This window comes from Bombyx mandarina, chromosome 11 (assembly GCF_030267445.1).
Source record: "Bombyx mandarina strain Sakado chromosome 11, ASM3026744v2".
Taxonomy (NCBI): domain Eukaryota; kingdom Metazoa; phylum Arthropoda; class Insecta; order Lepidoptera; family Bombycidae; genus Bombyx; species Bombyx mandarina.
The window spans coordinates 4771684-4798392 of NC_143218.1; the positions used below are offsets into that span (position 1 = coordinate 4771684).

The window sequence follows — 26709 nt, forward strand, 5'->3', positions numbered from 1 at the left end:
TAGTTACAACAGCTGCCCCACCCTTCAAACCGAAACGCATTCCAGCTTCACGGCAGAAATAGGCGGGGCGGTGGTACCTACCCGCGCGGACTCACAAGACGTCCTGCCACCAGTAATATCAATTTATATTTAATATTTCTAATATTATATAATTATCTAATATTATTAATATATAATATTTATTTCCTTTCAGCGACAACCATATTGGGCGCGCTCGGGAATAGCTACAAGTCAGGACGTAAGTCGCTATGTACCTATTCTATTAAAAAACATTTTCAATTATATTGAAACAAATATGTATGACTCATAGGGCTGGCTGGTTCCGTCAGAGAGCTCCGCCTCGTTCGGCTGCTCGAGCCGGAATCTTTTGTGCGTTTTTTTTGTTTCCTACCTATTCTAGTAACCTCGAGGGCTTATTCTAGATTCGCCGAGCTTGTAGGTGAGCTCACGGGGCTCAAGCCAGGAGCGTTGCTAACACTGGCCCTAGTAAGAGCAGTGCCTCGCAGTATCTACCACCGGATCAGACACGCGACCCACTGAGAAGATCCGGCGAGAAACTCAGTGGGCTGTGTCTGTGGGTTAATTCACTTGTGGAGCCCTTCGACGAGGACGGTGACCGGTGCTTGTGGTACCTAAAAGCACCGTTAATGGATCGGGAGGATCCGTAATGACGTGTTTAGGGCGACGTCGATTGTTTATCATTCGGTCCACCGGATCGGGTATGATTTGTGCGACAATAGTCACTCTTATCTATAGTAGAACAGTGGGGGTAGCTTAGTCATTAATTCTCTTGAATACCATCTCAAACAATTGTTGACATGAGTAACATTAAGGAAACAGTTTACTGCAACTATTTTTAGTTAACTAAATGGTAACGCCGACATGTATAAAAAAAATTAAGTGTAGGTAATTATATTTTAATTGTAATTAATGTAATTTGAATTTACAATTTTCAATTACAGTTGGACAGTTCATGGCTGAGGGTAAGTCTGGAATTAAAGCAATTATTTTTTCTCTTTCTCTTTTATTTCAGTTTAGTTATTAATCAGTCGCGATTTTTCATTATTCAGTGTGTCGTGTTATGTTTTTCTTGGATATACACATGTGGTTGAAGCACACGGCCTCAATGATGTGTTAATTGGTTTACCGGACCTATCACATCAATTCAGCGACTCGCAATCTATGTCTTCAGCAATTGAAGACATTAGTGGATGAAGGGGTTAAGTATCATTTTAAAGATTTTTGAGTTTTCACATCGAACGTACGCGCTATGCGCCTATAAACCATATAAGACTTTAAAACTCTGGATTTAAAGGCTGTTTAGAAATCGCATGTGATGAAGGAATTATAGTATTGACGAAGAAAAAGTACAAGTAACAAAAGTTTATTGTCAGTTTTCTCAAAATTAACAAATTGTATTATAATAATATCCCCTTCATCCACTCATGTCTTCCAATTATATATATATTAATTATTGTAGAATAGGTATTGCAGCGCATAAAATCAGACTTCCACTCTTCCAAAATCTTCTGTTATTATTACATTAATAAAAGAATATCCTAACACCTTTATTGGCCTTACCCGACTTCACCATCTTCCTTTTTTTCTGTCATTCTCTTTTTCCTTTCTTACCCTTTTCTGTCACTCACATCTTAACGCTCCGTTCCAAACCATTTCATACGTTCCGTTCTTACCAATCCTACATTACGGTGATATTCCTTTACTGTCGAAGTCAATCGTGAAGATGAATTAAATGCGTATTTTATTAGAAATAATTGGTCGTCAGCCTGCGGGATTCGAACCTAGGTACATTCGAATCGCTAGTTACGAACTCAACAGCCGTCTTATCTATTAGGCCGCGACGACTAGCTTCTCACGAGTGGAATTTTCACATTGTATTGCACATTTAACCAGGATACCCGACTTTAGTGACGAAATTCCTCACTCGTAGGGCCCCAAGCAAATTTCTTATCAACTTTAGTAAGATATTTATGTGGATTTGTACCAATCAAACAACCGTCGGAGTCTAGATATAAGGTGTGCTTCATGTACCATTATCCCATACCTATTCCTAGGACCCGAATTAACATTTCCAAATATTCGTTTTTATGTTTAATATTTTTTTGTCAAAGGATTCCTGAATTACTTCAAATACGTCGGAAACTACTATCAAATTGGTGAGTCATAACAATAACTTTTATATATTAACAGAATAATCAAGTCGAACTTAAGTATTGATCTAATCAATTGCTTCTCAGATTTAAGCATCTATGTATCCAAGATATACAAAGATCTGACCTTCTGCAAAGCGAACGCGCTTGAGGGCGTCATTCTGGACGGGACCACGGACTACATCGAGGAGCATCCTAACATAAAATACGTGATCATCCGACACGTGCACGACCAAGTCCGTCGTGCGAACCGGAATAGAAGGAACGGCAGTAAAGTATACGAAAAATCCGGGAGCAAAACTGGTATAAGAAAAGTAATTATCGTCAGGAAGGGCGACCCTTCTGGCAATAACGCGGCAGGCTATGCCTATGCTGAGGCGGGCCCGCGTAACGCAGTGTATAACACGAATACAGATAATTCCGGTAGCGTTGCTTATGCTGCGGCACAATCGCAAGTGAACAGCCAACAGCAAGGGCTTAATAATGGAGGTGGAACTGTTTACTTAGAGGAAGCAAAATCGCAGGGCGGCCAAGGAAATTCCGGTAGCGTTGCTTATGCTACGGCACAATCGCAGGCGAGCAGCCAACAGCAAGGGCTCGGTAATGGAGATGGAACTGTTTACTTAGAAGAAGCAAAATCACAGGGCGGACAAGGAAATTCCGGAAGTGTTGCTTATGCTACGGCACAATCGCAAGCGAACAGCCAACAGCAAGGCCTTAGTAATGGAGGTGAAACTGTTCACTTAGAGGAAGCAAAATCGCAGGGCGGACAAGGAAATTCCGGTAGCGTCGCTTATGCTACGGCACAATCGCAAGCGAGCAGCCAACAGAAAGGCCTTAATAATGGAGGTGGAAAGGTTTACTTAAAAGAATCAAAATCGCAGGGCGGACAAGGAAATTCCGGTAGCGTTGCTTATGCTACGGCACAATCGCAAGCGAGCAACCAACAGCAAGGCCTTAATAATGGAGGTGGAAAGGTTTACTTAAAAGAATCAAAATCGCAGGGCGGACAAGGAAATTTCGGTAGCGTTGCTTACGTTGGGACACAATCGCAAGCGAACGGCCAACAGCAAGGGCTTTATAATGGACGTGGAACTGTTTACTTAGAGGAAGCAAAATCGCAGGGCGAGCAAGAAATTGCCGGTAGCCTAGCTTATGCTGCGGCTCAATCGCAAGCGAACGGCCAACGCCCTAATAATGAAGGTGGAACTGATAACTTAGAAAAGAGACATTTTCAAGGCGGTTATGGAAACGCGAATAAATTTGCTTACGCCACGGCAGGACCGCAGCTTATTGGCCAACAGCGAAACCATATCAATGAGCTCGGGAGCGCTTACTTAGAAGCGGGAAGATCACAGGTTCAAAACGCAAACTCTGGGAGCGTAGCTTACGGTGCTTTAGGATCACAAGCAAACACCCAAAATCAATATAACGGAGACAATAGACTCTATAATGGACATGTCAATAACATTGGCGAAGACAAATTAAGGGCAATAGGTGAACAATACCATAGGGGATATTCGAGCGATCGTAATGCAGTGAATACGCAAATCGAAGGTTCACTTCTAAATCACAGTGGCCACGTTCCATCGCCAAACGATTTCAGGATACAGAATCCCGGGCAACTCGCAAACAACGTCGGAACCAACCAAAATAATATTTACGGACATAAACAGTTTGGATATGGACCTCAGCAGGGGAGCGGTTATCAGCAAAAGAACTACAGAAATATAAATGAAAACGGGCAGGATAAAGTGAGTTGAAATGCTTCTGTTTTTTTTCGCTTTAGAAAAATTGGCGTTTCAAATTCCGACGTGCGATTGGAGTTTCGCTAAATGTTTTTATGTGATACAACATTTAAAGAGAGTAAATAATGGCATCAATAATGCCATAAATAATGGCTATGAGCACCACCCTGCTTATTTCTGCCGTGAAGCAGTAATGCGTTTCGGTTTGAAGGGTGGGGCAGCCGTTGTAACTATACTTGAGACCTTAGAACTTATATCTCAAGGTAGGTGGCGGCATTAACGTTGTAGATGTCTATGGGCTCCGGTAACCATTTCACACCAAGTGGGCCGTGAGCTCATCCACCCATCTAAGCAATAAAAAAACTAGTGATCGCCCAATAGTCGAAATTCGACTATAATTAACAAAATTATAAATTTGAACATTATTATTGGTTCTATTGTCAAAGACTACATATTTATTATACTTCTATAATCACAGGCTTCGCCAAGACTACACTATAGACAAATAATATTAAAGACAAACAATATTAATCTATTCTCAATTAGACCACGCTTGACCACAGGCTTTAGGCAATAACAAAAGTTTGACAATAACAAAGAATATATAAATCTGTGTTGTGTCAAATACATGGTGGTGTGTAATGTTTTATTTTTTTAATTGTTTTAATGTATTTTTACGCATAATAAAAATAAAAAATTAGCATTCTGCATGCACTCCTCTATATTCTCTATAAGTGTGAGAAATTTCATACTCCTCCGTCCGCACAATTTTCGTAAAAAGGGGTACAAAGTTTTTGCTTCACACATTAATTTTACGTAAATAATGTAACAACACTACTGACTAACAAATGTGAAGAAGATTAGAGACTCGTTAATGATTTAAGCTCTCTGTTGTAAATATCGAGGGGTAAAAGGTTAATTGTTTTAAGGGAAATTTTTGCAACTTCACATAAGAGCCATTTAAAGCTTACCTAAACATTTGGATAAACAATATCATAACCCAAAAAAAACTTCTTCAGCTATTTAAATGAAGTAAACTCAATTGAATTCCAATTAAAAATATCGAACTGTTGATTCTGATACCAAATAAAACGCACCTTTATTTACAAAGATAATAATGTTGCTTAAACAAAATGGCTTTTCACTCTTCGATAGTTTATTAATCTAAAACTTATATTCCATTATTCAACGAGTTCTCACACTGAATTAGTCCACGTCATTGATAAGTGTCATCGCGAAAGAATGAGTAGAATTTACGTTTAAAAAAAAACTGCATACAATAAATATGTAAATAATAATTAAATTCTTTATTTACAGATTCACGGAGGTGAGAGTAAGTATTTATTTCATGTTTTGAAAAGAGGAGTTTTTAGAACGAAGTTCCTTATCGCGCGTTGTGAAAGGGGGCTAGACGGAAAAAATTCTTACGAAAAGTTGTCACGACACTTTTTAGATCCGTCATTCTGACCAATGAACGTGTAGGCGCTTATCGCGTGACATTGCTCGTATCCGATTGGTCCGCGTAATGAGTACAGTTTCTCGAGATAGCGTTTCAACAATAGTAATTTAGTTCATAGTATTGTTTTTTTCTTCTTCATAATGCCGTAATTTATTATTATAACTTTAAAAAAAAATTACAATTCCTTCACTAATCGAAAGGAACTTCGTTCCATCCGGGTGTCCCTTGACACCTCTGAAGTTTTATTTTTTTGTGTTAAAAGGATATTCATTATAAGTTATATGAATGACTAGGGTTGATAATCATAATTAAAATCACAACGTGTATCTTTAATTATGCGACAGAAGTTTTCATTACGAAAACTTAAGTTTATTTTATCACATCGATGTCTCCAATGAACACTACTCTAACTCAAAATTTTGAAATTTTCGTTTTTCACGCAATTCGCTTCACTATTTTAAAAGTATTACAAATCATTATTGATGGGGTTCGAAGCAAGAGTAAATCAGCTAGCTATACAAAAAAAAAACCTTAAATATACCTATATCTGCAATCATGTTTATGTGGTTCTTGTATAATGGAAACATTTAGATATTCGAGGAGTGAAAGGCGACACTTTGCTTAACACGCGACATTTATCTTTGTAATTAAAAGTGAGTTTTATTCGGTATTAGCATAAAAAGAATCGATGTTTTTAATTGTGCTTCAATTAAGTTTACCCTACTCAAATAGCAAAATTTTTTTTGTTATGATATTTTTTCCTGAATTTTAAATTTTAAATGGCTGTTCTATATAGTTGCAAAAATATCGCTTAATGTGAAATTTAAAACAATTAGCCGTTCACCTCTCAATATGTTTCTCGCAGTTTGAAGCTACCGCGTCTAGAATGTTCCTCTGAAATTCATGTCACGGCCATTTTGATAAATTTTGCTGCTTCCGCGTAGAGTAGGACCTAAGTATACGGAGCAATATTAATGGCATACGTAATTCTAATACTTGACATCTTTCTCCTTACATTCTCTTTTAATATAAAAATAATATGAAGCGAAATGAGATGAAGTTGATTAATTAATTTAAGAATTCAATCAATTTGATATGAGAATAAAAGAAACGAGTTAAGATGAACGAAATACAATCTCAGAAAAAGGAGGATATAGTAAAATCAGTAGGTCCATACTTAAATCAATAAAATTAAAGAAAAAGCCTTTTATTTTTCAATAAAATTATAGCATTTTTAAACAGTAAAATAACAAAAATTTTATACGGATTGTTAACGATTTATATTTAATAATACTAATAATAATATTTAATATAGTAATGTATATAAGTCAGATAATTTGAATTTATAAATTATATAGTTATAAGATTTAAATAAGGTTCCAATTAATTTACTGCACAGCATGGAAAATCGGTACTTACTTAGACTTTTCAGTGGACATTTTTTTTATAAACCCCGTCATTAAACACTTAAACCTGAAAAAACACTAAATGAATTTATTATAAAATACAATATTCACTCAACACCGCGCGTCGCGTTCCCGCCAAAAACTCCTGTCAAAAGGTCACTGACATTTGAAATGCATTCTCAAATGAATTCTTTTTCTGATCTCAGATACAGAAGCAGGCGGCCATAGCCCGGGCTTAGTTGGTGGTACGTATACATTTAATAAGTTCCCGGGTGGTGACCTTGCACCGTGAGACGTAGCATGGGTGAACCTCCACAGCGAAGAACGACCATTCTCAATGCGGGCAGCATCGGAGCCGTCATTACGACTAATGAGACACCTATGTCCAGCAGTGGATGTCTCTGGGCTGATGACGACCCCAAAAGCCTAACTACATTCCCGATCCTGCGGACCGAATGTCAACAATCGACGTCGCCCAAAACACGTAATTTCGGATCCTCCCGATCCACTAACGGTGCTTTAGGTACCTTAAACACCGGTCATCGTTCTCGTCGAACCCGTCGCTTGCGACGAAGGGCTCGACGAATAAATTAACCCTCAAACACAGCCCACTGAGTTTCTCGCCAGATCTTCTCAGTGGGTCGCGCTTCCGATCCGGCAGTAGATTCATTCGCGAAGCAGTTGCTCTTGAGTTGTTAGGTCTCCTTCGGAGGCGCTCGGGCAGCTGTTAGCTAATCCCACCTCTGCTGACTGAGCCCTTGCTCGCCCACCTGTCCTGGTGAAACTAAAAAGGCGTTCGAACCACCAGTAACCCCTCATTCATAAAAAAAGTAAACATTCAAGTAATTTGCTGCCAATTTACGGGTAGTAGTTTATTGGTGTGATGACTCAAACTTCGACCTATCAAGATCGGCGCTGGTGTTCACATTGGTTGAGAGAGAGACAGAAAGAGTCAAAGGTCCGGCTTAATGGCCACAGATTCTAAGCACCTCAGCGGGTTCTCTCGAGTTTCGATTCTTAATTGACTTGATAGGGATTCTCACTAGCAATCTGAACGTTAATTGCTTTTTTCGTGCGTGCCTTTCCATCTCCCAGGAGAAAATGGTGAATTTTTACAAAATAAAGACCCTATTAGATCATAAATCTGTTGTGTTTCTCGACGATAATGCCATTTGCTTTCTCGTTTGTATGTGCAGACGAAATTTACTTGACTGACTGTGACGAATGTTAAACGAATTTTAATTAATGCAAAGCGTTTTTATTTCCAGGTCTCTTCAAATACTTGCTGGGCGGTAAGTGAAAAAGATAATTTGTTACTATATTTCTAATGACGGTATATAGTTAGGTGTAAGTCTGTAGGATAAAATCTCTGATATACTAGCGTGGACTGATGCGGGATACATACACGCACACAGATTTTATTTTTATTGTTTAGATGGGTGGACGAGCTCACAGCCCAGCTGGTATTAAGTGGTTGTAGATGTCTATGGGCTCCGGCCCATAGACATCTACAACGTAAATGCGCCATCCACCTTGAGATATGAGTTCTAAGGTCTCAAGTATAGTTACAACGGCTGCAAACCGAACTGCACCCTTCAAACCGAAACGCATTACTGCTTCACGGCAGAAATAGGCTGGTACTTACCCGCCCGGACTCACACGAGGTCATACCATCAGTAATTATAATTTTGCGGGTGTGATTTTTATTACACGATGTTATTCCTTCACCGTGGAAGTCAATCGTGAACATTTGATATATACGTATTTCATTAGAAAAATTGGTTCTTGCTTGCGGGATTCGAACGCCGGTGCATCGCTACATACGAATTGCCACCTGCAAAATTATAGTTTGCGTGATTTCTGGTGGTAGGACTTCTTGTGAGTCTGCGCGGGTAGGTACCACCACCCTACGTATTTCTGCCGTGAAGCAGTGATGCGTTTCGGTTTGAAGGGCGGGGCAACCGTTGTAACTATACCGAGACCTTAGAACTCATATCTCAAGGTGGGTGACGAATTTACGTTGTAGATGTCTATGGGCTCCAGTAACCACTTAACCTCAGGTGGGCTGTGAGCTCGTCCACTCATCAAAGCAATAAAAAAAACTACAATTCTAAAGTTGCAATATGATGACAATAAACCATGGAACGGTTTGCGTCAAAACAGTTATAATTAAGGATACTAGTGGTCCCGCAGTAGTCGAAATTCGACTATAATTAATTGAAATTGTAAGTTTGTACACTATTATGATTATAATTTATACTTCTATAATCACAAATTTCGCCAGGGCTATACTATAATTTTTTTTTAATAAAGACAAACAATATTTAATCTATTCTCAATTTGACCATAGACGTCAAGAACAAAAGTTTGACAATAAATAGTATGCATGCGTGTGTGCGTCAAATACATGGTATGTAGTGTGTGTAATGTTTTCTTTATTGATGTAATGTATCTTTTATGCATTATTTTAAAAAAATATTAGCATTGTGCACTTCTTCTCTATATTCTCTATAAGTGTGAAAAATTTCATACTCCTCCGTCCGCGCAATTTTTGTAAAAAGGGATACACAGTTTTTGCTTCACGTATTATTATATAGATGATGCGTAAAACCTATATATTATACTAATCTATATATTTTGAAATTGCCAACAGGAAAAACGCAGTGAAGAAGCGTGAACCATGAAACCGAACAACTAAACATCAAACAAATCAATTGTTCTAACATAATTTTCTAAACCTGCAATGAACACATCATAATTACAACCTATTCATTTGCTTTACCACAAAAAAAAAGAAATCATTCTTGGATTCGCGAAAACACATAAACATTTATTTTAAGATTAAATCCACAGAATTCATTATTAAACTTTTTTTTTAACTAATCACAATTACTTTACTTTCTCATTCGGATCGTTGGGATTATGGAAAACATTTATGAGGGTTTTATGGGCGAAACGGCAATATTTATACTAACAGCTGATAAAACGCCGCCATTTTCTAATACCTTTTAACTGACCAGCGATTAATTTTGTAATGTTTTAAAATAATTTAGTAATAAAACAAATAAACAGTTACGTGTGCGGTTAATTTAAATAGTGGAAATAAAAATGAATGAAACAGATAAAATGCATTTTTAATTGTCCGAACGTCCAAAAACTTGGTGGGGTTGTGTTTGTGGAGTGTGTTAGTTCGCTCGTCGAACCCTTCCTTCCACTCGATGGTGACCAGCCGGTGGTCTCCTGGTGTTCGTGGTTATCACTTCAGGCATTGGTGACTCTGAATGGAGTGCTCTAAGAAACTGTTTGAGATGATACCATCATCTCGTTTTCACCATCGCACCGCCCGCCACCGGAGTAGAGTTCATTCATACACTACCTGGAGCTACTGCGTTCATCCACAATGCGTTTCCAGAGATCTTTTTTGCGACGTACCATCCGACTTTGGAATGAACCCCCCTCCACGGGGTTTCCCGAGCGCTATGACATTTCCTTCTCCAAACGAGGCTTGTGGAGAGTGCTTAACAGTAGGCAACGGCTTCGCTGTACCCCCTGGCATTGATGACGGCCATAGGCGAGAGTAATCACTCACTATTAGGTGGGTCGTATGCTCGTCTGCCTACGAAAGCAATTAAAAACAATATTAGAGTATCACGCACTCACGAATCATCTCACAAAATATGATTCAAAATAAAAGTAATCCTAAACGTCAAGGCTGACAGATGTCAAACTTCAAGATTACTTTGTACAGTAATGTAATATTAGTAAAAATAATAAAAAACAATTTACAACAAAAACTGAATATTACGTATAGAAAAATAACAACATTAACAATTTTGTTGAAGTAAAATAATAAATAACTGGGAACAAATCACGCACGGTCACCATGCCCTTAATTAAGATTCCCTGTGTTATGAGTACCATAGATTATACACTTAAATGAGTACCATAGTAAAAACCCAGAGACAAAGAGCAAACAAACCTGTTGCCAGTTTTTTTACATTCTCGATACCTAGCGTAAAAGTTAACTCAAATTTGTATGCTGTTGGAACGTTTGCCTTCGTTTGCCGCTAGGGGCGCTGTTCCAACTGCATACAAATTTGAGTTAACTTTTACACTATCGAGAACGTTAAAAAACTCGCACTAAGCACACACCACACGAATGTATGCCCTATGTGGATACGAATCTACCCATGATCCTCGGCACAAAAGTTACGGCCGCTAACTATTGCACCGGCAGAGTCAGTCCAAGAAGAAGTCGAGAAAAATCGATTGTATATATAATATAGTAATATTTATATCTATATCATTAATATTTGGGCTGTGTAGACAGTAGACAAACTGTCAGCAGCCGACTGAGTGAGCCACTTTGTGGCCGAACTGAAATTTAAGTTAACTGCAAGCTCAGATCAATTTTCGTGCGTTAAGCCGCTTATTTAGGCCGACTGAATTTTCACTTTACTATTTTTGCACGAGTGGTGTTGGTCACGATGGATATTTTCGAAGTAATTGGTATATGGTGGCGCTGAAAGAGAATAAAAAGAAGCACTGGGTTCACCCATTAAACAGGAAAAGATTGAGTATTGGACTATTTCACGTTCTTTACCCTCAACATAGGAAAAGTTTATCCGACTGGAATCTGTTTCTCTGTGAGTCGGCCACTAACCGAGACAGTCGGCGCACTGCAAGCTCAGCGTAAAGTGAGCGCAAAACTAGCAAATTGTGGACACTACATTTCAAATATAAGGAAGGATTTTTTCTAATGAAATACGTACTCAACAAATGTTCACGATTGACTTCCACGGTGAAGGAATAGCATCGTGTAATAAAAATCAAACCCGCAAAATTATAATTCGCGTAATTACTGGTGGTAGGACTACTTGTGAGTCCGCGCGGGTAGGTACCACCGCCCTGCCTATTTCTGCCGTGAAGCGAATAGGGTGATCGAGCTAAGAGAGATATTGAGTACACCAATCACGTTTGTTATCTTAGAACAATTTAGAAATCTTCTCTTGACGTTAGCAAACGAAAACGAGTATCATTTCTTAGGACGGAGGCACCGTTCTTCAAGAAGGCTGGTTGGTGAGTGTGATGGCATCTACGCGCCTCCATCGGCTAGGCTCTGTCGCAGCACGAAGTTAACAGTTCCGACGATACCGCAATCGTGCTGCCATCTCTCGGGAATCGTGCTGCGTTTCGTTTAGCTAGGTACTAAAGTAATAACCGTCTCCGACATTTATAAAGATTATACGGCTCGGTCAACTGCCCGTATGACCCGCTACCCTATAGCAAACGCATGCATCTGTTTTTTTTTTTATTCCTTAGATGTGTGGACGAGCTCACAGCCCACCTGGTGTTAAGTGGTTACTGGAGCCCATAGACATCTGCAGCGTAAATGCGCCACACACCTTGAGATATAGTTCTAAGGTCTCAGTATAGTCACAACGGCTGCCCCACCCTTCAAACCGAAACGCATCAGTGCTTCACGGCAGAAACAGGCGGGGCGGTGGTACCCACCCGTGCGAACTCACAAGAGGTCCTACCACCAGTAATTACGCAAATTATAATTTTGCGGGTTTCATTTTTATTGCACGATGTTATTCCTTCACCGTGGAAGTCAATCGTGAACATTTGTTGAGTACGTATTTCTTTAGAAAAATTAGTACCCGCCAGCGAGATTCGAACACCGTTGCATCGCTCGATACGAATGCACCGGACGTCTTATCCTTTAGGCCATGACGACTTCAAGTATCATGTATCAAATAAAACACATTTAAGGCAAGAATCTTTATTCAACACACAACAAATCAACCTCCAATAGCATTCACGACAATAAACATTAAAAAACTGAACAAAGAACGAAGAAACGATAATTTATTTTACCAAAATTACCAAACAAACGATTTGAAGTCGTCACGGCCTAATGGATAAGACGCCCGGTTTTCGAATCCCGCAGGCAGCTACAAATCGTTCTAATAAGTACTTCACAAATTTTAATGTTCTCGATTTACTTCCACGGTAAAGGAATAACATCGTGCAATAAAAATAAAAACGGACAAAAAAAAATTTCATATGCGTTATTACTGGTGGTATATTGAGTAAGCAGTAATGCGTTTAGGTTTAATCAATCTGGTTTTCACAACAATTATACACATATTTATATGGCTTTTATTATTATTCAAATACATTACCGGTTGTACAAGAATCATGATTAAATATACAATTTGATTGTTATAACAATTAATATACAATATTTTTTTACTAAATCCATTCAATTTTACTTGTAAAGATTATACACAGCACGAATTTTGCACAATACGTCACATGTATAGCTGCAGATATACCTATGTAATTGCTATTACGCGTGTCGGTGACGCGAACCAATAAGATTTTCCCCGAACAAAAAATACTCAACGCGGCTAAAGAAGCTATCACTTCTAAAAACAATTCTGCTCGCAACTTCACCACAAGTGACGTCGGCTCATACGAAGCCATATATTAATTGCGATTCTATCACAATGAATTATGATCCTGTAATAAGTATTATTGGATATTTATTTAACGGTTCTTATTTGCGCTATGATCCAATATAGATCAATTAATGCGTTTCTTTATTTTTTAACAATCCAAATGCCAGTCCACCTTTAAGACGATAAATATCACGATTACCGTGTGCCTCTTTTATGAAGAAAAAAAACTTTTAACACAACCCTTATTAATATTGTTACCTTTTAATGTCCCCAACAAAATTAAATTATCTATTAGTGACGTAATTTGAATTATTTGACATAAACGGGTCCATGTCTGCGTTACGCTACAAAAAAAATTGCAACGTTCTCATAAAATGACAACGAAAATAAATATATGTATTTTTTTATTCAAACTATGTTAAGTGACAAATACTACCAAAAAGGTTACACACGTGTAGATCCTACGGACCCGTAACGATATAATCTGTGGCACAATAAAAAACCGCGAAAACGATGACAGTGTCAAAACAGCTACATTGTACTTCGCGGTAGATATGTGTCGTTCGTTCAATTTTAGAGATTCAGATCAGTACTGACCTGTTGACAAAATTATCCGGTTCGTACGACCCGTTCAGTCGAACGAACGAATAAGCGAGACGGGCGCGGGGCGAGACGCGGCAACCCGAAATGACCCGAATGACCGTCGTACTCGTATGGTTCTTTTCTTCTGATTCGTAGGTTTTGTGTTAAACGAGTCGATTTAGTGAACCACTCATATTTTTTGAAGTGACCCTATCGTTCGCGCGGAATTTGAGACCCGGGTCGTTTGACTCGTTCGTTCGCGAACGACATATATCTACTTCGCGGAACTCAGTCTCCGAATAATTATCGAGTGGTGGATGCATTAGGACCGCGGACCACAGCACTCCTACTTTATTCATATAGAACGCAGTCAACTAAAAACCAAACGACTGAGTCGTGGATTTCTTCAAATAATAACTGTACTCCTGCACCAATCGATTTCTCTTTGGAAAAACATTGCAATAATTAATTATAAAACACTACTTAATCGTAAAACTAATATACTACGGTATTTTCGCCGTCTTATAAATTAAAATCGATTAATTATTTGGTAAAAAAAAACAAAGATTTATCACATTAATTTAAAGACTAAACCTACATACCTATCTTTTGCACGCCATTTTATGCTACGAAGAATTCTATCTAATACATTTTTGTACAGATATTCTAATAATAAAAAAACAACATTAAATGCATGCTCATAAGTTTTTTTTGCCTATTATAATTCAAAACTATGCGAGGAACATTAAATTAATTTTAAATTAAATGGCGCATTAAATTCACAATAAAGGGAGTAATTTTTTTTATTCCTCCAACCGTCTTAAAATTGTTAAGACTAGTCCACACAGCACCTTGAATAACGATTTTTAAAATTAAAATACATAACGAAGGGTGAAAGGCTATTTGGTTTAAGCGACATTTCGCTTAATACGCGACATTTATCTTTGTAATTAAAGGTCCGTTTTATTTGTTACTAGCGACCCGCCCTCGCTTCGCTTCGGAAGCATTAAATTTCATTATTGATAGCTGAGTCCCGCGATGTTACCCGCGGCTATTGTCGTTCCACGGGTAACGCCGCGGGGCGAAACTAGTCTAAAAAAAATGGTGGTCATTTACTGAGACTTTTTCAGTGGACTTTTTGGAGGATCCCGAGAAGTTACGTTCAGCGGCTCTGTTTCATATTCCCACATTAGTGGACTTTCACAGATACTAAACAGTTAATAAACCACCGTTATACACATTTAAACGTGAAGAAACACTAATTAGATAAAATAAACCAAACATTTCAGTCCTCGCGTTCCCGCCAAAAAGTAAGCCCTTATATTGACTACTAGCGACCCGCCCTCGCTTCGCTTCGGAAACGGTAATTTATTATTGATTTCTCCACTATTTAATGGATGTTATTATACATATAAACCTTCCTCTTTAATCACTCTATCTATTAAAAAAAAACGCATCAAAATCCGTTGCGTAGTTTTAAAGATTTAAGCATACATAGGGACAGACGGATATAGGGACAGAGAAAGCGACTTTGTTTTATACTATGTAGTGATATTGGCTCAGGACCACAGACAAATATAATAATAATAATAAACGTAAATTCCAAGCTTAAATCTAGTTTAAATCGTGTTTACGGTTCATGAAAACCGTAAAAATTGCCAATTAAAAAGTATAAATTAAAAATACAATACATTAATGTTCGTCACCAGCGCCGCTCGAACGGACATAGAAACGAATAGAGATGGCAAGATATTTTATTTATTTGAACGATAACAATTTCACAGCAATCTCGCTGCAATATGTACTAATGATATCTAAGCTGCTACTAGCACCCCTGGTTGGATCCCCAAATCAAGAAACCATCAAACTTCCACTGAAAAGAATAATCTCAAAACCTATTCGTCTATCTCTTTCGCGCACTACGCAAGCGCAACGCGAGCGAAAGAGACGGGCTGCTAATTAATTCAAACAAATGAATTCCCACTTCGACGACCGACTGTTGCTTCAACAGTTGCCGGCGACAATCGCACAGACTTATTTATTTGACGAAACGACTTCTAATCTAGCTCTAGTCTCTAGTCGACGTTAGTACAGTCGGTCCGCGGACCGCAGCAGACCTCAAGTCGCCCGCCGCGATCAAAAGAAGCAACTCTTTGCCGCGTTAACATCGTAATTATTATGGTCTTTTTTGAGATTATCGACGTATGGAGCGCATCCCCCGCCCAATATTCCCAACAGTATGAGGAAACCAAAGGACGAATTCGATTTAAACTTATCAGCGCAGTCCTTCGCGTCATCCGTTTTGAGCGTGTAAATCTGGAAATAAATCTATATATTAATAAGTGAAGGAAAAACTTTGTATCCCTTTTTACGCAAATCGCGCGGACGGAGGAGTATGAAATTTCCCACACTTATAGAGAATATAGAGAAGTAGGGCAGAATGCTAATATGTATTTTTTTTTATTATGCGTTAATAATACATTAAATCAATAATAAAAAATACATTACACACACTACCATGTATTTGACACAACACCTAAATAGCACACTCTTTTGTTTATTGTTTAAAGTCTGTGGTCAAATTAAGAATAGATTAATATTGTTTGTCTTTATTATAATTTCTCTATAGTGTGGTTTTGGCGAAATCTATGATTAAACAAGTATAATCGTCTTTGACAATAGAACCATAATAATTGCAACTATACTGAGACCTTGGAACTCATATCTCAAGGTGGGTGGCGGCATTTACGTTGTACATGTCTGTAGGCTCCGGTAACCACTTAACACCAGGTGGGCCGTGAGATCTTCCGCACATATAAGAAAAAAAAAATTCGACTACTGCGCAACCATTGGTGTTGATAAAAGAGCCCTTCTTGAGACATGAGGTCCGGTCCGCGCTGCGAGGGGACCGCACCTGTCGCGCGGCGGCGGTGACGTACGCCAGCACGGCGGCGTGGTACAGCGGGCCCAACCCCGCGGCGGCGCCGGCGGCGGCGAAGCTGACCCCGCTCGCAGCCAGCACCGCGCCCAGCGCCGCCCGCGTGTGCCGCCCGAACGTCAGCGCAGTCGACTTGATCCCTATACGGGCATCGTCCTTTTTATCCTGAAAAAAAAAAAAACAACTGAGACTAATTTTCTTCTCCTTTGTTGGAGGATTATCTATATATTAATTTAAGACAAAAACAACAAGAAGTCCATATGTGTGCATAGCATCACTGAAACATACTTATAATTACCAAAACAAATCAAATAAAAAAGATACATTTATTAAAAATAATTATCAGTGAATACATTTAAAATATTCCATTCAACTGATACTTACTTCGAACCAACCGTTATTATTATTATTTAGTCCGCATGTGAAGCATGGTACAATGCTACTACAGTCATAACGGTCTGCTAATGCCTTCAGGATGCTGTTAGGGCTGACCCGGACTCAGCGAATCAGAGATGTGTACCTTTTCCGCATGGTCGTGCCTCGGCGAACTTCCCCGACGCGCTACAGAACCGAGGCAGCCCTAACAACGCCCTGAACGCATTGTTGTATTGGACATAGATAATCTACTGGTACATGTACTACTCAAGTTGGATGGCGCATTTACGCTGTAGATGTCCATAGGCTCCAGTAACCACTTAACAACCAGATGGGCTGTGAGCTAGTCCACCCACCAAAGCAATAAAAAAAATTCTAGGGGATTTTATGACCTGGCAACTAAGACCTTTATTAGGTCAAGTCTTATTTTATTTTTAATGAAAACTTTTTTATATGAAAAAGTATGTTATGAAATGAAATGAAGTTGATTATTATTATGAAAAATGGCATGAAATGAAATGAAAACAAAATGAAAACAAAATGAAATGAGATGAGATGATATGGGATGAAAAAAAACTTAAATTATAAACTTTTTCAGTAGACTTTTTGGAGGATCCCAAGAAGTTACGTTCAGCGGTTCTGTTTCATTTTCCCACATTTGTGCACTTTCACAGATACTAAACAGTCCATAAACCACAGTTATTACACATTTAAACCTGAAGAAACACTAAATAGACAAAATAAAACAAATCACACAACTTCACTCCTCGCGTTCCCGTCAAAGAGTCTACATAGATAATACACATAAATTAGTTATAGATAAGCAACTAAACCACTCAACAAAAATGTTTACGGGCGTCGGCCACTGGATGGCCTCGTTTCAATTAGTTTCTCATTGCTCCTGTAGATAGCAGTCACATATTACCTATCCTATATTTTATTTTTAATGAAGGATTTTGTAAATTTTCAGAAACTACAAATTGATATAGTCCCCGGCACGTAACTTGGCAAGAGTCGTTAGATGCGCAGAAGTCGTTTTTTAGGTATCTTTGGTTGTCAAGCGGGACGCGGGGAAAGACGTGGCACCGTTCCGAGCGCGCGATTGGTGAGTCAGTCGACCCTCCCCTCCCGCACCGCGTCCACGTTCCGTTCGCTCCCGATTACACATGCGTCTACTAAAGTTGTAGGTACCCTTTGTTTATATTGAGTTTTTGTTACGAGTTGTTATTATTGTTTTAAATTTAGTTTTTGTTACGAATGTTATTGTTTTAACTTCGTATGCAATGCCAGGACCAATGACCATATAGTCGATTCAGTCACTGAGCGTTTTATTATTTACGCCAGTGACGACAGCGACTCTTCGTTATTTCGAGGATGAGGAGCCAACTCCTTCCACCAGCTCAGGTGCTACCATAAATCTAATCCAAGAGGTAGCACTATTAGAAAATGATAGTGACGAAGGCGACACATAATTTTTAATATTAAGTATAATTTTTTAAATAAACTTCTTAACTTTTAATTGTATTTTATTTATAACACCTAATACACTTTTGCTTAGATGGGTGGACGAGCTCACAGCCCACCTGGTGTTAAGTGGTTACTGGAGCCCATATACATCTACAACGTAAATGCGCCACCCACCATGAGATATAAGATCTAAGGTCTCAGTATAGTTACAACGGCTACCCCACCCTTCGAACCGAAACGCATTACTGCTTCACGGCGGAAATAGGCGGGGTGGTGGTACCTACCCGTGCGGACTCCCAAGAGGTCCTACCACCAGTGAACACTTCACGAATTCCTCTCTTTTATTTAATTTCTTCTAAGCACACAGGCTTAAAAATAAATTATGGCAAATAAAAAATTTAATTAAATTATATGCGGGCAATAAAAGTGACAATTTTTTTGTTGCAATGTGCACTATGCGCGACATTACCCCCATTACACCAAAACCTTGCCAACTTACGTGCCGCTTACTATAAAATTTAATCAATTCGCCTATAACAAATGAAGACTTGTATGTTTTATATTTTTTTTATTTTCTGTGTTTAGTTATAAAATAATTAAATGCCTTAACTTTAACAACATATCAGTTTAGGGGTATCCACTACAAGATGTCGCTAGTTTCCATACAAAAAGAATTATCTTAAAGGATCACAGTTTCAGAGCACTGTAAGTTACTATCTAATTAAGATTGTTAATAAACGCTTCTTTATCTTATTTAAGACATTTTGCATTTGGGGAACCGGTACACGCCGGGCGTCGTGCTCACCAGACCACAGAGGCTGTACTTACTTGGTGAGCGTATATGGTGTCGTAGTGGACGGTCCAGCCGAGGGCGGCGGCGTACAGCGGGAGGCACACGGCCGCGTCCAGGGAGCCCTGCACCGCGCTGTAGCCCAGCAGCGCGCCCCAGTTGAACGTGGCCCCCAGGAACACTTGAGGGTAAGCCGTGAAACGCTTCGCCAACGGATACGTCACCACTAGCACTGAATAATTTACAAAATTAAAGAGAAGCGGCGTCATGAGACACCAGACGGAAACGAAGCTCCTTTTTTTATTGCTTAGATGGGTAGATGAGCTCACAGCCCACCTGATGTTAAGTGTTTGCTGGGGCCCTTAGACAACTACAACGTAAATACGCCAGTAACCACTTAACACCAGGTGGGCTGTGAGCTCGTCCGCCCATCTAAGCAATAAAAAAATTATAAAAAACACAACTGGAGATGCAAAACATCTAAAAAGATGGCAAATTTTAGACTTAGACCTTTATAATTAAATTTTCTGCTGCAATTGAAGACATTTAATATAATGTCATCCACAACTCGAACCCGTTGGAGTACATCTGATTATGACTATATAACCGATTGCAGAAAAATATAGGAAAAAAATAAATAAATAAATGTAAAGACAAACCTTTTTAATAAATTTTTATATAAAACAAACGTTTCTTAAAAAAAAAAAGTATTTTCTTATATACATATAGATTGACTGAACTCTCTGCCATTGAGAAAAAAGGGGAATTCGGTTTTACTTAATTCAATAATACTGTGTAAAATAGCAATTTGTGGAAAAGCTAAGGCATTAAATGTTGTTTTCTTAATATTGTAAGAAAAGAAGTAATTTATTATTGTTCAAACTTTTTTAGAATATATATTTTAGAATATTCAATCTAATATATAAAATTCTCGTGTCACAGTTTTCGTTGCCATACTCCTCCGAAACGGCTTGACCGATTTTGATGAAATTTTTTGTGCTTATCCGGTATCTATGAGAATCGGCCAACATCTATTTTTCATCCCCCTAAATGTTAGGAGTAGTCCACCCCTAAATTTTTTTATTTATTTTTTAGACAACATTTTTAATTTCTATTTTTTTATGATACAGCATACAAAAATACATACAACCCTAAATTTTCACCCCTCTACGATTAACCCTTATTTTTTATTTGCTAATTAAAAAATTTAAAATTTTTTGCGAGAATTTTGTTTTTATTTTGTCATGACGTAGAATAAAAAAAATCATATTACTCTGAAATTTCCACCCCTCTATGATCAACCCCTATTTTTTATTTTTTTATTATAAACTTTAATTTTTTTGGCAAGATTTTCATTTTTATTTTTAATTCGTCATGAATTAAAATAAAAAATCTGGTGTTACTCTCAATTTTTCATCCCTCTATGATCAACCGCTATTTTTTATTTGTTAATTATAAACTTTAATTTTTTTGGCAAGTTTTTTATTTTATTTTGTTATGACTTAAAATAAAAAAAATCATATTACTCTCAATTTTCACTCTTATATGATCAACCAATATTTTTCCACCCCGATTAATTTTTTTTTTTCTATGCACAGATCTGCAATAAGGTTGCAAGATGACAATCAAATTTTATAATTGTAGTACGATAAATTCTTATTCAGAGTTTATAATTTCAAGTTCCTTTAATTATGTTTTTTTTAAATTGAATTTGATCTCCCGCCCTCGCCGGTCGACTACTGATCAACTATCAATTGAACAGCTATCCCCGCCAGGTGTCACCACTCATCCAGCAAACATCACGTAGTAGGGATGAGGACGAAGCCGGTCTCCTGTCTTACTTACTCACTATACATCATAGATTATACACTTAATATATAATTTGAGAGCTATACAATACTATACATTTTTCAGCCATGTTTTTTTGGTTTTATTTGTGTATCAATAGTATGTTCAGTAGGTCTGAGAATCGGCTACTATCTATTGTTCATACCCCTAAGTGAAAAGGGTTGTCCACCCCAAACATTTATTTTTTATTTTTATTTTTTGGATATTTTTTTTGTTTATAATGAGGTATTATGTGGTTAAATGAGGTTTTTTTTCTACAGTAGAATTTCCCTAGAAATCTTATTTAAGGCAACACAACGTTTGCCGGGTCAGCTAGTATCATTATAAATTTATTTCAATCATAATATATTCATCATTTTCTGGATTTTTATTATTTAATTTTTCTGATTGGTTTTTATTTCAGTACTTAAAAGTATTTAGGAAATTTATTATTTTAGAAAAAAAAAACGTAAAATAAAATTAAGTAAAATTAATACAAATGTCTCTATATTTTTTTTCGACTGTATAAAATTAAATAAATAATTTAAAAAACAATACGATAATAATGAATTTATAATGTGAGTATACACCGCGTGCTTATAGTTCATTTGCGTTAAGAATCCAGTGAGTCTTCAGTACAACTGCAGGGTAAAGGTGTATTCACAGTGATGTTAAAATTCAAACAAATAATATATTTAAAGATTAAGTTTAATGAATGAAAAAAATACACCTTAAAAGTTAAAAATCAAAATAAAAGTCATTAATATATTAATGGTATAATATAATCATCGCAGCTCATGCATTATTTTGTGAAGTGTGGTACGTTTAAGTGTTGGAGTATCTTCATCAGCTTCACAAATTGTCATAATTTTATTTAATGTTATGTAGTATTTAAATAATATTGAGTGTACTTTTTGCTTGAGAAGAATTTCATTTGTATGCGCATGCGTGTTGCTTGTACAAGGATTCATGAGTACTAGAGGTCCCGCAGTAGTCGAAATTCGACTATAATTAATTGGAATTGTAAGTTTGTACACTATTATAATTGTATTTTATACTTCCATAATCACAAATTTCGCCATGGCTACACTACAAAAAAATATTAATAAAGACAAACAATATTTAATCTATTCTCAATTTGACCACAGACATCAAGTACAAAAGTTTGACAATAAATAGTATGCATGCGTGTGTGCGTCAAATACATGGTATGTAGTGTTTGTAATGTTTTCTTTATTGATTTAATAGATCTTTTATGCATTATTTAAAAAAATATTAGCATTGTGTACTTCTTCTCTATATTCTCAATCAGTGTGGAAATTTTCATACTCCTCCGTCCGCGCAATTTTCGTAAAAAGGGATACAAAGTTTTTGCTTCATGTATTAATATGTAGATAAACTGTGCATTGGGGAGGCAAAGTGGGATCAGAAAGAGAAAGGATGAAAGAACAGAAATAAAGAGGGAGAAAGAGAAAGATATCATACACTATTCACTTGTGTATACAACTATAGCATTTCCATTATATGTTTTTCTTAGGGTTTTAGTCCCACATTTTGTTCAGTTCATTTGCAAAGCAAAATTCCTATCTCCTCCAAGCCTGTCATATTTTTTTTCCTACCTAATCTGATAGCCTTGAGAGGCTATATCTGCGGAACCTTAATTAGTAGGTGAGCTCACGGGGCTCAAACCTGATGACGGTGCTAACACGAACCCTAGCAAGAGCCGTGCTTCGCAGAATCTAAAACCGAATCGGAAATGCGACCCACTGAGAAGATCCGGCGAGAAACTCAGTGGGCTGTGTCTGAGGGTTAATGTACTCGTCGAGCCCTTCATCGCAAGCGACGGGTTCGACGAGAACGATGACCGGAGCCTGCCATAAGGAACCACGTTCCAATAAAAATAGCACCCTATATGTTATTAGAAAGTTTGAAATAAACTCACGCATGCTGCTGGCTCCGAGTGCTACGCTGTAACAGTTCAACTGCAGCAATACACCCAAAGCTAATGAGAGCTGAGCGGCCAAAAATATCATAGCACCAGTCTGCGAGACAGCACCAGACACTAAGGGTCTGTCTTTTGTTCTTGCTACCTGAAGGCAAATACGGAATTGTACAGGTCACATAAAAACTCAATAAAAACAGGGTCGAATACTTATAAAATTTATTACTGGTGGTAGAACCTCTTATAAGCCCACACGGGTAGGTACCACCGCCCCGCCTATTCTGCCGTGAAGCAAGAATTCCTTTCGGTTTGAAGCACGGGGCAGCCGTTGTAACTATACAAAGACCTTAGAAGTCATATCTCAAGGTGGGTGGCGCATTTACGTTGTAGATGTCTATGGGCTCCAGTAACCAACTAACACCAGGTGGACTGTGAGCTCGTCCACCCATTTATGCAAAAAAAAATTATAGACTTTTCTAATCAGTCTCGTGAAGAGTTCATCACTAATAGTCATAGAAATGAACCGATCAATTCAAATTGTTTTGTATTGAGAGTGTTTTAATAGCCCCAGAACTCGTACTCGCTTACTGGTGGTATGACGTCTTTCAAGCCCGCACGGGTGGGTACCACAGCCCTGCCTGTTCCTGCCGTGAAGCAGTTATGCATTCCGGTTCGATGGGAGGGGTAGCCCTTGTACTATAGAAGTCAGATTTAGAACTTATCTATCAAGACAGGTATCCTCATTTACATTATTAATGTCTACAGGCTCTAGAGACGTGAGCTCATTCTAACCTGTTTGTCTATATCTCGATCCCACATGTCATTGATTGTGCATCCAGCCCCTCTCATTAAGCCGGCTCCGACGAGGAATAGCGCGGCCGTCTGCAGCGTAGTTTGTATGGGTACACCAGGAATCGAAGCCAAGGCAATGGACCATGTACAAGGCCAGTAGAGGAGATACACTCCTGGAAAGAAAAATTTTGCAAATTTAAAATTATACTGACAGGACTTCAGCAATGACAGTCAGTTATCATTTCTAGATCTGAGCCACTTATATGCATTGAATTAATGTTATATCAACATCCACAAGAACGGCATAGACATTATCTTCAGACAATTGAGTCTTCAACCTTCTGACCGGGGTTACTGAAGTTATTCTTTGAGTTCCAGTAACAACTGAACACCAGATCCATTAAGTCATCTACCTATCAAAAATAAAAATCTATAAATATTATCCAATCACAAATGAAATGAAGTTTAAGTTACCTATAGGTCGATCCCATCTAGCTAACCTCACATACGGCAATACTTTGTCTTTCCATATTTGTTTTCTTTGTGAATCTGGCAGCACCTCACTCAGTTTGTCTATGACTATCTTTGGTTGACTAGTTTCTATCACAACTTTTTGTCTGTGGTGGTCACTCTGTGTTGAATGAACTCTCACATTGTACCTTCTTGAGCATGCGTTTCTGCATGCGGTGCACCCATGAGCATTGTACTTCATTAGCAGATGCACCTTTTTACTTATTTTCAAATTAACATTTGTAATGTATAAAAGTTTTTTTAATTGGTAAATTTTCGACGTTTTCAACATTTCGTCCGATACCTATTCTGAAACAAAATAATAAATAGATTTATACAGTAAGTTTTTGATTGACCAAAGTAAGCATTTATTAGAATAGTTAAGTAAAATGGATACTTAGCAAGCTTTGGTTCTAGAAAAATATATTGAAAGATTCTTAGCAATGAATTCGTCAATTTCTGGTGTGGTACTTATTACAAAACGGATGGTGGTATTTACGATTAATGGGCTCTCTTAACGACTTATCACTATGGGATATCAGACGCCCTGCCTAAAAAGCCAATTTTCATAATTATTGAATATTTTATAATTTTATGTTTAGAGGATATAATTCAGAGGCCTATAGCAGCAGACGTCGCAGATTGATGTCAAAGCAATATATAGCTTCTAGTTTTCAGAAAATCATTATAATTTGTATTATTTTCTATTTTTCATAATTGAGAATGAGATTATGTCACATAATTGTAACCAATGAAGGAACCATTATTAGAAAACCAAAACATCTATGATCCACGGGTGATTGACACATTGTTACATTAATTACTTACCGTCTAGAAAAATTAATTATGACCAAAGAAATACTATTTTTTACAGCGCCGTTCAAGGTTATAAATTTTCAAGGTCCCAATTTTTTATTCACTTATATCACTATCACTACGTTATATCTTAGAGGAATTGTCATTTTCATTACACTTTATTTAAGACTAAGATATTTTTCACAGTTTTTGTTAATTTTTTTTAATTATTATTTCGTTTGTTTTATTCTGCAAAATTAAACATGCCGCTAAAATAAACTAGAACGATCCGGTCAAATGACAACAAACGAAGACAGCTCTCAGTTTTGACCACTGAAGTAGGAAACATAGGTCTATGGTTTTGACAAATTCTGTTACGTCAATTGGACAATTTGATTGTTTTTTTTTACTTAATGACCTGGTATCTAGACTTTCAGGACAAGTCTTTAGTATTTTATGCGGCTTATTACCTACCTATAATTTTCCCACTGTATTTTTGATGAATTTATATAGAGGCAATTTATATATATAGAGGGATATAATATATAGAGGGAATTCATATTATATACGTAATAGGATGGACAATTTGATTGATGCATCACAAAATAGGTAATTATTTCATATTTAAAAGATAAATGCTTTATGATTCAGGTTTTTAGTGGGAATACGAAAAGACATACGTGAATTATTTTATTACGTTAGTTTTATATCAGTGTATGTGTACGAAAATTTATTTCTCATTAACCGTTTAGTACACATAAAACTACCATGCCATTTTACTGATAATAATCCATTACATTGATATCATTTCACTTAACATTACTATAGATCTAATCCGGTTTAAACCCAATTAAACCAATTCGTTTACAACGAAAAAAAACATTTAAAACCGATATAAAACAATTTTTTTTTCGGTTTAAAACCTTTGGTGTTGATGACTATGTTTATTTTACCGAAGTAGAGATTTAATGGAGTGACTATTAACCATGTAAATAATTTTTCAACGTGTTATACAGGGTGACTTGTAATTCGACGTATTCCTCTTGGGATGTGATAACACATTTAATTTCCAACAAAATTAACCCTAATGTCCCTAATACCAAAGTGTCTCGTTATCGAGATATTCAATATTTTTCTTCTTCATAATGCCGTAATTTATTATTATAACTTTAAAAAAAAATTACAATTCCTTCACTAATTAATCGAAAGGAACTTCGTTCCATCCGAGTGTCCCTTGACACCTCTGAAGTTTTTTGCTATCTATCTAGGAAGTGCTTCTTTCCTTCTTAATTTAGTATCCTACTCTAATAGTTTATGACGCTATTTTTTAAGTCTATCCACTTGCTACTGCTACTTTCAACGGACCCTTTTTAATACATTGAGATCGTGTTCCTTACATAACTAGAGAATAATAGTGATTTTCTGAACGGTGTATTATCT

At 37.3% G+C, this 26709-nt stretch overlaps 2 protein-coding genes across 5 annotated transcripts in view; one reads left to right on the plus strand and one right to left on the minus strand.

Annotated features, from left to right (window-relative positions):
* The window catches only part of LOC114242802 (uncharacterized), a 37497-nt gene extending 29413 nt beyond the window's left edge, over positions 1-8084 (plus strand). Inside the window, exons 27-33 of the mRNA XM_089731456.1 lie at positions 194-238; positions 963-983; positions 2133-2177; positions 2259-3925; positions 5237-5252; positions 6991-7029; positions 8053-8084. Coding sequence (XP_089587582.1) covers positions 194-238; positions 963-983; positions 2133-2177; positions 2259-3925; positions 5237-5252; positions 6991-7029; positions 8053-8084 — 1865 coding nt within the window. The remainder of the gene's footprint in view (positions 1-193; positions 239-962; positions 984-2132; positions 2178-2258; positions 3926-5236; positions 5253-6990; positions 7030-8052) is intronic.
* Positions 8085-13641: 5557 nt separating this feature from the next.
* Coq2 (ubiquinone biosynthesis protein COQ2, mitochondrial) lies at positions 13642-25613 on the minus strand. 4 transcript variants are annotated; one of them, XM_028174091.2, is made up of 7 exons: positions 25303-25613; positions 24439-24783; positions 23965-24137; positions 23173-23320; positions 19442-19635; positions 16748-16936; positions 13642-16149 (listed from the first exon to the last, which is right to left on the minus strand). In XM_028174091.2, exons 2-7 carry the CDS (start codon positions 24764-24766, stop codon positions 15970-15972), a joined length of 1212 nt encoding a protein of 403 aa, XP_028029892.2. In that variant the 5' UTR covers positions 24767-24783; positions 25303-25613; the 3' UTR covers positions 13642-15969. The 4 variants fall into 4 exon arrangements, with proteins under 4 accessions (XP_028029892.2, XP_028029893.2, XP_089586901.1 ...); XM_028174092.2 differs by having other exon boundaries at positions 24439-24778; positions 25303-25592; XM_089730775.1 differs by lacking the exon at positions 13642-16149 and having other exon boundaries at positions 16412-16936; positions 24439-24778; positions 25303-25591.
* Positions 25614-26709: the final 1096 nt, after the last annotated feature.

Excerpts from the sequence above, each read along its gene's own strand:
- Coq2 (XM_089730775.1), bottom strand. The coding sequence starts at position 24,766 with ATGTTGAAAACGTCGAAAATTTACCAATTAAAAAAACTTTTATACATT. Across the intron at positions 24,138-24,438 it reads TAGATGGGATCGACCTATAG|GAGTGTATCTCCTCTACTGG; the intron begins GTAACTTAAACT and ends TTTTCTTTCCAG. Across the intron at positions 16,937-19,441 it reads ACACCATATACGCTCACCAA|GATAAAAAGGACGATGCCCG; the intron begins GTAAGTACAGCC and ends TTTTTTTTTCAG.